Source organism: Triticum aestivum, chromosome 4A (genome assembly GCF_018294505.1).
Source record: "Triticum aestivum cultivar Chinese Spring chromosome 4A, IWGSC CS RefSeq v2.1, whole genome shotgun sequence".
In the NCBI taxonomy this organism is placed as follows: Eukaryota; Viridiplantae; Streptophyta; class Magnoliopsida; order Poales; family Poaceae; genus Triticum; species Triticum aestivum.
In genome coordinates, this window is record NC_057803.1 from 745,147,305 (window position 1) to 745,157,025 (window position 9,721).

At 45.8% G+C, this 9,721-nt stretch overlaps 2 protein-coding genes and 1 pseudogene across 2 annotated transcripts; all 3 read left to right on the forward strand.

Moving 5' to 3' along the window:
- Positions 1-2,071: 2,071 nt before the first annotated feature.
- On the forward strand, positions 2,072-3,743 carry LOC123084543 (CCA tRNA nucleotidyltransferase, mitochondrial-like; annotated as a pseudogene).
- Positions 3,744-5,396: 1,653 nt separating this feature from the next.
- LOC123084544 (protein FAR1-RELATED SEQUENCE 5-like) lies at positions 5,397-6,661 on the forward strand. Its single transcript, XM_044506089.1, has 2 exons — positions 5,397-6,033; positions 6,150-6,661. The coding sequence occupies exons 1-2, from the start codon at positions 5,397-5,399 to the stop codon at positions 6,494-6,496; spliced, it is 984 nt and encodes a 327-aa protein (XP_044362024.1). The 3' UTR covers positions 6,497-6,661.
- Positions 6,662-6,860: 199 nt separating this feature from the next.
- On the forward strand, positions 6,861-7,864 carry LOC123084545 (uncharacterized). The gene is made up of 2 exons (XM_044506090.1): positions 6,861-7,139; positions 7,259-7,864. The coding sequence occupies exons 1-2, from the start codon at positions 6,954-6,956 to the stop codon at positions 7,862-7,864; spliced, it is 792 nt and encodes a 263-aa protein (XP_044362025.1). The 5' UTR covers positions 6,861-6,953.
- The last annotated feature ends 1,857 nt before the right edge of the window (positions 7,865-9,721 follow it).

The window sequence follows — 9,721 nt, forward strand, 5'->3', positions numbered from 1 at the left end:
CACAAAAGAAAAGAAAGAGTGATAGAGAGAGCATTCCTCAGGTCTTTGTAATTTGAGATTACCTTGGAGTCTTCATCATAGCGTTAGCTATGTGCTCATCTGCACTTGCCTTGGATATCCATTAGAATTGCTCCCCAGCCGAGACACCATCTCCACATTGTTCATACACTTTTCCACTGAGCAAAATTTAAAAACAGAGCACGGCTAGTCTGCTACTACCTCCCTTCCATGCGTAGAAGGGAAAACCACAAAACAACACCAGTTATCTGCTAGCAGGCATCAGCAGACTGCTCACCCTTGCTCCATGTATATATCACAACACATGGTCTTTCCAAATCGTCTTCGTATATAGCTCAGACAACCCATATGTTTAAATCTAAGGTGCTCATTCAGAATGCATGAGACAAATGAACAGAGCAGGGAATGGTCATTTTTAACCTCTAACAAGCCGGCCAGCGGCTACTGAACCAAATGGCGCACCAACAGTATGAGACCCAGTCAGCATTAATTTCAAACGTGCCTCAGCAGAGAAGCTAGTTAAATGTCTATGATGTTCAAGAGACAAGTCTGTGGATGATGACAATGCCTGAAGATCTGAAGCAGCCGGCTTTCTAGCTATATATGCAGTTGCTCATATATACTGCATGAGATAAATAAACAGAGCAGGGAATGAGCAACTACAAAAATAAACAGAGCACATGCCTAGCAGATCTGAAGAACACGGCGTTCATTGCACAGGACAACAAAAGTTTTGTCATGCAAGAAAAACGTGCATGGCACAGGGCATGTTGTATCAAGTATGAAACCCAAGCACCGTGGATATATTACATAACTCATTGCCAGAGTAAATGATAAAGTGACCCCCAGTTGCATTTATTCAGAAGTATATAACATCCGTACAAACCAAAAGTACAACATACTCCAGGATAGGGTTGCACAACAAGATGGCAATAACAAGATCCTAATTAGACACTAGTTTCAAAAATTGTTTCATCATCGTATAATAGCCTGAAGAGAAAACTCTGGATAAAATCGGACCGGAGGAAACTCTGGATGACTCATTCATCCCGACGGTGGTGACGACCAGGGTCGCCGTTCTCCTACTTGCAGGCGCCTTCGAGGTCCCTGCCCTCTACCCCGACCCCATGCCCGGGTAAAAACCCAAAATCTCTAGATTATTGACTCATACAGTAGCACCGAACCTTCCGGTGCCTCGCACGGTGTATTCGGATGGAGCTCATCGGCTGCCCACCTTTGGGTGCGTCTCTACTGATTACTGCTCGCCATCTCCGCCATCACTTTTACCTTCTACTTCTGCGCTCATCCGTCGTGCGAGGCGATCGATCGCGGACAATGGGGACATCGCCGGCATCGACAAGACGATGCTAGGCTAGTACTCGGCGCCAACAAACTACGGGAAGGGATGAACGAAGTTGACGTCCTCGCCGGTTCGTCGTGGTGAGCTCCGTCGGCAGACAAAGCTGCCGATGGCCGGCCATGCCTCGCCCAACTCTGATCGCTGTTTCGCTACTTGGTCGCTGCTTCTCTCGACATGCCGATGCTTGACAGTACCATAGGCAGCTTGGCACCCAGCGCCTATGTCCACATCGAAGCCATGCATGCATTGTTGTGCTCGTGTATGTGTACAACATCATAGGATAGCACTCGAGCTCGTGCATGCGCGTCATTGTTGTGCTCGTGTATATTTCTCCCCTATTTTTTCTTCCAAAAAACATGGAATTTGTACGTGACGTATCTTTACCTATATATAATGCCGGTTCCAGATCAAACTCGCTCCACCTCCGACCCTTCTTCACATTCGGCGACGGCGCAGATCCCAAGACCCTAACCCCTGGCCTGGTAGGGTTTCGTCCGCGCACCCAGCAAGGGTACGAGGATTTCCCTTCCGTTCCCCAATCAAACGCCGGTGGACGGGACCTATCTAGGGTTAGGGTTTGCCTGCGGAAATTCGACGGGCGAATCGACAGCGTGCCTTTGTCTCCATCCCATCCATTGATTCCACCCATCTCAATTCCGTGCGAGGTTTTTGCTGCAGCAATTCCAGGAGGTAATGACACTCAAATTAGAGCTATCAGAGGAAGAGGAGAAGATCTTCCTACGGCTTCTTGATGTCGTCCGTCACTACCGCCTTGGCACTACGCTTCGCGTCGCCGGTGGCTGGGTCCGGGACAAGCTACTAGGGAAACAACCTACTGACATTGACATTGCCCTTGATAATATCACGGGCCAGGATTTCTCCAAGAAAGTAGATGCCTACCTAAAGCTCATAGGGGAGGGGGACAAGAAACGAGGAACCAAAGTTATCCCGTGGTATGCTGATCCTCCTCCTCGTGATTGTTATGACACTTTGGCACATGTTTTTTGAGATCCCATGGCTATTCTTTAATTTGAATTATATATTACCCTTTTTGTGCAGCAATCCGGACAAATCCAAGCACTTAGAAACTGCTAAGACGTACATGTTCGACAGAGAAATTGATTTTGTTAACTTGAGGTCTGAAAAATATGCAGAAAGCAGCCGCGTTCCCACCATGGAGGGCGCCACTCCTGAAGAAGATGCCCACCACAGGGACCTAACAATTAATAGTTTATTCTTCAACATCAACGACAACATTGTGGAAGATTTTACTAAAAGAGGTATTGACGATCTCATCAAGGGCCTTATTGACACTCCTCTAGATGCCAAAGTTACCTTCTTGGATGACCCACTTAGAGTTCTTCGGGCAATTCGATTTGCCGCTAGATTCAACTTTACGTTATCCGATAGGTTGAAAGAAGCTGCTTCGGACGAAAAGGTGAAGTTGGAACTTGCTTGCAAGATCAGCAAAGAACGTGTTGGGAAGGAGATTGATCTTATGATGTCAGGTGAACACCCAGTCGATGCAATGTCTTACATTCGTGATCTGGGGCTATTTCATATTGTATTTGCTTTACCCAAAAATTGCAGCCCTCCAGTTTTTGACAATTGTGATCGGTGTTGTGTTTCACACATTGAATCAGCTTGGAACTTTGCAATTTCAGTGCACGGCGGTGTTTCTCATCGCATGCTGCTGGATGAACAGGAAAAGCTTTACCTCTATAGTGCACTCTTTTTTTCCCTCCGAAAGATGTTCTACTTGATTAAAACATCTAAGAAGAGTGCTGTCACTAGCTATATTATTCAGGAATCATTAAAGCTGCCAGCATGTGTTGCTAAATCGGTTCTCGATGTGCATGTTGCCAGTGGAAAGTTTGCTGATCTAGTGCTCCTCTTTGAATCAAATGTCGCTTCGCGAGCTGTCAGGGAGGAGGTGAAAGATGTATATCATGATATACCAATGGACATATGGAAGCGTGTTTATGCAGGAGTCGTACTTAATGAAATAAAGGACTTATGGCAGGTGGCACTTGCTATATCCATCATCTTTTCTCCAGAAATTGAAAATGCTGGCGGCACAATGAGCCAGCAGCAGGATGAGCTGCATCGGAGAAAAGAGCAGTACACGAGAGTTGAGTGTTCCATAACTGATCTAGGTCTCAGTGAGGTGTGGAAATTGGAGCCGTTGGTCAATGGCAAGATCATAATGCAAATTATGCAGAAGTCAGAAAGTCCACTGATCGGAGAATGGAAAAGGCGTGTGTTCAAGTGGCAGCTTGCGCATCCTGAAGGAAGCAGGGATGACTGCGTCGATTGGTTGACAGGATCGCAATTGAAACGCTAGAAAGTATAATCCAGCATCTGATGGTGAACTGCCTGTCTGTGCTAGTTATGTCAAGTCAAGGCTGTTGTGGATAGTTGCTCACATTGGACGTTTAGTTTATCGTTCAGTGTACATTTCAAACTATTACAGAATACATTCTGCCTAAATATTTGTAATTGCTGCTCCGTAAGGTCCCCTGCTGGTCCCCGTGGCCATTGGTCACTATTTCGATAAGGCAAGGAGAGGAACAAGGCTCGACCGGCAGAGGAGACCAGGTGAAAGCAAAACATATGAAAAGAGAGTGGATTTCCTGGTCCCGGGTGCTGTACACCCCGCTATCTAGTCCGTCCATTTCAAATGTGCTACGATGGGATATGTGCCCCGGACAGCGAAAGTGTTTGGATTAGCAGGCCTATGTAAACAGTAAGGAGGGAGGCTGAAATGATTTGAAAATATGGACCTGGGCCTATTCGGTCAGGAGACAAGATTCGGCGGACACGTCCCCGTCCAGTCGCTGTCTACAGGCGTGCCGACCCGTGACTCACAACTTGAAATCGAATCTAGAAGCGTCTCGGTCGTCTTCATCCTTCCGCAAATCGCACACATCTCCTCTACCCACAGACCAGCTGATAGACGATACTGGATGACAGCACCATCGATATGGTCCAGCTTCTGCCTCCTCCTCTCGACACACACCATAACAGTGACGATGCCATGGATCTAGATGCTGGAGTTGCAGATGGGAACATGCTCAACACGCTGGCATCATTGGTACCAGATCTCGAGCACGAGGTCAGCTCGAGGTATGTGGATTTCGTATCCCTCAATTCCCCACCTTCCCGTGAATTCCGCTACAGATTCAATTCTTTCTCACCCGCGCCCAATTTACTGACCGCACGCATCAGATCTGAAGTCCTGGACGGAGGAGCGCTCGTGGTGGATGAACGCGGGCTCACTGATGTACAGGCAGAAGACGCAGCACAAGTGCATCCAGAGATCTGCCATACCCCGAATCCAGGAGGGTGGAAACGCAGGTGAGACCAGTGACATCATATCTCCGTATAGATTCAGTTATCGGACCATGACCATACACCATAGACCAAGACAGACGAAATCATCTTTCCTTTTTAATTGTATATGTTAGAGTTGGTATATAATAGCTCTCGATCATGCCTCCCTTTTTCATCATCCGAGAAAATATGTTCTGACTCGACCGTGAGTTCACTGACGACATATCATTATTTGCATGATTCAGGAACAGAAAAACATCAGGGTCTGCTAAAAGAGCCACACCGAGTAAACATAGTGCGATTGAAACTTGTCTTCTAAATGCAAAAGACAAGCAAGGACCCGACACTTTCGCTCCTGTTGTTGGTATGACTTTTGATTCAGCACAAGAAGCTTATGAGCAGTATAATTTGTACTCGTGGGAGAATGGATTTGGTATTCGTCATGGGAAGTCAAGGTGGAGGGAAGCTGATTATCAGCTGATGCATGAGTTAGTGTGTCAGTGTCAGGTATGTTATGACATCTCCTCCCTGTAAAATTTATTCACACTGACATGCATGTATCACAACTAGTACTACAGAACATTTTCATTTTGAATTTTAGTACTAAAACTGAGATGCAACCCATATGCAGGGTAAGCCTGAAAAGGAAAACTCTGCAACTTGTCGGACAGAATGTAAAGCAAGGATGCGTCTCCTTCGAACTGAAGATGACGGGTGGTACGTTAGCATATTCAGTAATGAGCATAACCATCCTCTCTCTGAGAGCCGTGAGGAAACAAGACAATGGCACTCGCACAGTGAGATAGATCCATTTCTCAAAGACTTTGTGAACAATCTTAGGGAAAATAATATGAGTCTCAACAAGGTCTACAATATTCTCAATGTGACACATGGAGAATGCACTGGCGCTCCGTTCCGCAAGGAAAACTTGAGGTACCTATGCTCACGTCTTGCACAAGACTCAATTTCAGAGGACATGAGAAAAACAGCCAGATTATTGGATGATATGAAAGCAGCAGACCCTTACTTGTCAGTACGTGTGGCTACTGATGATGAAGGATCGCCAAAGTTTATATTGTGGTGCACTGGGAAGAATAGGCAAGACTATGTATATTTCGGTGATGTAGTGACATTTGACACAACTTATAGGACTAACCTGTACAATATGCCATTTGGCATATTTGTTGGAGTCAATAACCATTACCAGTCAACCATCTTTGGAGGTGTTCTGATGCGTGAGGAGACAATAGTTGGTTTTGAGTGGGCTTTTAAAAATTTTGTGGAGGTAATGAATGGGAAACATCCTGTCACAATGCTAACAGGTTGGCTCCTCAACGCTTATCTCTGCTCTCATATACTATTATCCAGTAAATGTTGTTTATCTATTTGTCTGTTCTATGTTGTGGTCTATTTATTAATCCACATGTTTCATTTGCAGACCAGTGTAAATCCATGGAGGGAGCTATCAAATCTACTCTTCCACACACAAGGCACAGATGGTGCAAGTGGCACGTGCTGAAATGTGCAAAGGAACATCTTGGTTACGCTTACAGCAAGAAGAGCGGATTCAAATATGAATTTCACAAGATTATAGATGAGATAATAGATGTTTCTGAGTTCGAAGAAAGTTGGTCAAAGCTCTTGGACAAGTATAATCTATCTCAAAACAAGTACCTGAATGCCCTTTATTCAAACCGTGAGAAGTGGGCCAAACCTTATTTCTCAAGTGTTTTTTGTGCTGGAATGACTAGTACACAGAGAAGCGAAAGCGCAATCACCTCCTGAAGCAATACATACCGCGGTCGTCACCCATGCATCTATTTGTAAAGCAGTACAACAATGTCCTCAAGTCAAGAAACACCGATGAGGGGAAAGAACAACATATCACCAAGAGCAGTGCTACACACACGACACACTGCGCACGATTCATGGACGATACTTAAATCCAGCCGCACATGCACATCATTGAGAAGGACACCAGCGGCTGGATTAGCACGTCGTGCATATATCGGGCAGCAGTGTCGTCTGGGTAGCAGTTTCGTATCACCAAAATGGTTAGTAACATTCATTTTGTATTATTAATGACCATGTACTGCATATATTTATATTTATTTTATCGTTTATCTTTGCATGGTTGTAGAAGCGAAGAAAATACAATGGAGGCCATCCTCTTGAAGTTGACGCAGCGGAAATTTACACGAATGGTGTTTACAAAAAGTTTGAAGACGAGTTCTACAAGTCCATGTCGTTGGTCGTCTCCAATCGCATCAGTGACACTGAATTTGAAGTTCAGCTTGCACGTCCTGAATATATGGTTGATTATGAAGCTAGATCATACATTGTAGCTGTTAAGGACGGTGGTGATTTCATATCATGCAACTGTGGGTACTTCCAGCACATCGGCATGCTGTGCAGGCACTCCATAAAGGTGTATCTGAATGCATAATAATCCTTTCGTGCCAGTACATTTTGAAGTCACGTGTAAAAGTGTGCCAAGTTATTTCTCGTGATATGGGTTTCATGCCTAATCTAGATTTTGTTTTGCAGATACTCATTCAGAAAGATATATTCAAGATACCAATCAATAATATTGTGAAACGCTGGACCAGAAGAGCGAAGGAAGGTTTCGAGGGTGTTCATATACCGAGCCAATCATCTCGTGCGACTGATGATTCAGCAGCACGTCAGAACATTCTGTATATAGCAGCAATGGAAGCGGTGAAGGAGGTTTCACAATGTGAGAGCATGCTTGAAACGACTCTGAAGGTGTTCCGTGAGCTGACATCAGAGGCAATCAGGCTGCGCGAATGTGATGGTTCGTCAGCGCCTAGAAGGAAAAAAGATGATGGCCTGAATATCACGGTATTAAGCGATAAGCAGATCTCGATCATGCATACACCTAAACGTGTGAAGCCTAAGGGTAGGCCGAAGATATTAAGGGTGAAGTCGCGGCTTGAGTACGTGAAGGTGTTTAAGCAAAAAAACAAGTCTGTTGCCACTTTGTATGGTAACAAGAACATTCAGCCAAGCGACTTCGTAGGGCATTCCAGTGGAGTCACTATGGAGGACGCGGGATGTCCTAATGTCAAGAAATCCAAAACTGGGAAAAGAAAGACTCCAAGTACTAGTAGGTCGTCTTGCAAAATGCGGTGATGTTTGTTTGGATATTGAGCAAGATAAGACGTTGTGTTAGGATTATTCCTTTTGTGTAGTGATGGCGCATGTAGAAAAAATATGACATAGGGCTGCATAACCAGATGTTTTGGTACTGTGATATCCCTTTATAAATTAGTATTTAGTCGTATGTCTCATGTAACATTGGATGAGATTGTGTGTTCTTTTTTTTTGCAGAACATCTTATCTGTTTCCTGTGTGTGCAATTATATGTTTACGGTGTGTCACATAGTACACACAGTTGGCGACCTCAAAGTAGTGAGTACAATAACAGTGATGACGACGGTAGTTTCTACATCCATAAGTTCGGACTTCCTGATGGAGCAAAATATTGTATTTTCATAAATCGGCCGCCGGGCGAATTTTGATGTAGTACCGGGTTTTTTTTTCCGTAGATGGATGATATTAGGAGTTCGTCCTCATCATCCGAGTCGAATGATTTCGACATAAAGGAGATGCTTTTTGATGAAGATGCAAGCACCTTCTTTTGTTGCACCTCGTCGAGAAATGTTTAATTCCGGATGATTTACCATTGTAATAATTCTGAACCATTTGTCATTCGTTTGAACATTTGTTGTATTTGAGATAATTATTGTATTGTATGATATTAAATACATTTAAGTTTTATATTTGTTGCTTCTTTTATTTGAGTTATATTTGCCTAAAATGATGATTTACGGTATGGATTCTACCGCCAAACGCGGTGGGGTATTGCAAATCTAATATAGGGCGAGTCGCGAAACGTTTTTACGGGCTGAGGATTTAGCGGCTCTGTTAGAGCTGCTCTAACTTTTTAAGATGTACGATTTCATATCACATATATTTGTTGTGTGAAAGTTTAAAATGTTTATATAATCGTACTTAAACTTTCAAATATGATAAAGTTTGAGTTACATCAAATCTAATATACAAAAAAATAAGAGCAACGCCAATCGGGCGACCAATTTTCGTCCGCCCACCTCTGTTTGGGTTGCCGCGAACAAAAACAGTGGCCAAACGCATCGACCCATTCCCAGAATGCGCCTGTTTCACGTCCGCATGGACATAATTTCATTCCAAAATTGCGCCTGAAATGCGTCGGCGCGGACGCGCCATGCGTCCCTTCGGTGTCCGCCGCGGTCCCACTTAGTGGCCGCCCAACTACTGGCCGCGGTCATATTTATGACTACCACCTACACCGGGCCCACACGTTAGCCAGTGGAAGCGCCCTTTTTTAATCCACGCGTGCGCGAGGGGGGGGGGCTCATCCTCTTCCGTCCACATCTATCCCCCCACCAGCCCCCTCGTGCTTCCTCGCTGGCGACAACCCGAACCCTAGGCATGGGGTTCTTCAGCAGTGGCTCCGGCAAGGGCAAGGGGAAGTTCACCCCCGGTGCCTCCTCCTCCTCCGCCGTCGCCGACACCTGCCCGCTCAGTTCGGCAGCGTCTGCATATCCCAGTGCACCAAGCGCAGTGGCATTAGGAGTTCAGGCAGCCGCTGCCATACCCTGATGTCATGTTGCCGCACCACTGGCACCTTGATCCATAGAGGATCCGGTGCCGACGGTTCGGCGGACACAGCGGGGCGCAAGACGAGGAAGTGCGCAGGCGCGGGGCATAGCTCACGCCGGTGTAGTGGCGCATGCCCGAGTACGTCGCAGACTCTCCCCATTAGGAGGTCTGGTTTGCCCTCGAACACGAGGAGCAAAGGTGGCTCGGCGTGCAACACCACCACGTCACCCCCTGCCTCCCCCTGGCGTCAAGACAGAGGTGGAGGAGGTTGAGGCTGCCTACCAGGCGACACTGGCGGAGCCCTTCGCCAACTCCATCGAGGAGGAACGACGGAAGGCCGGCGTG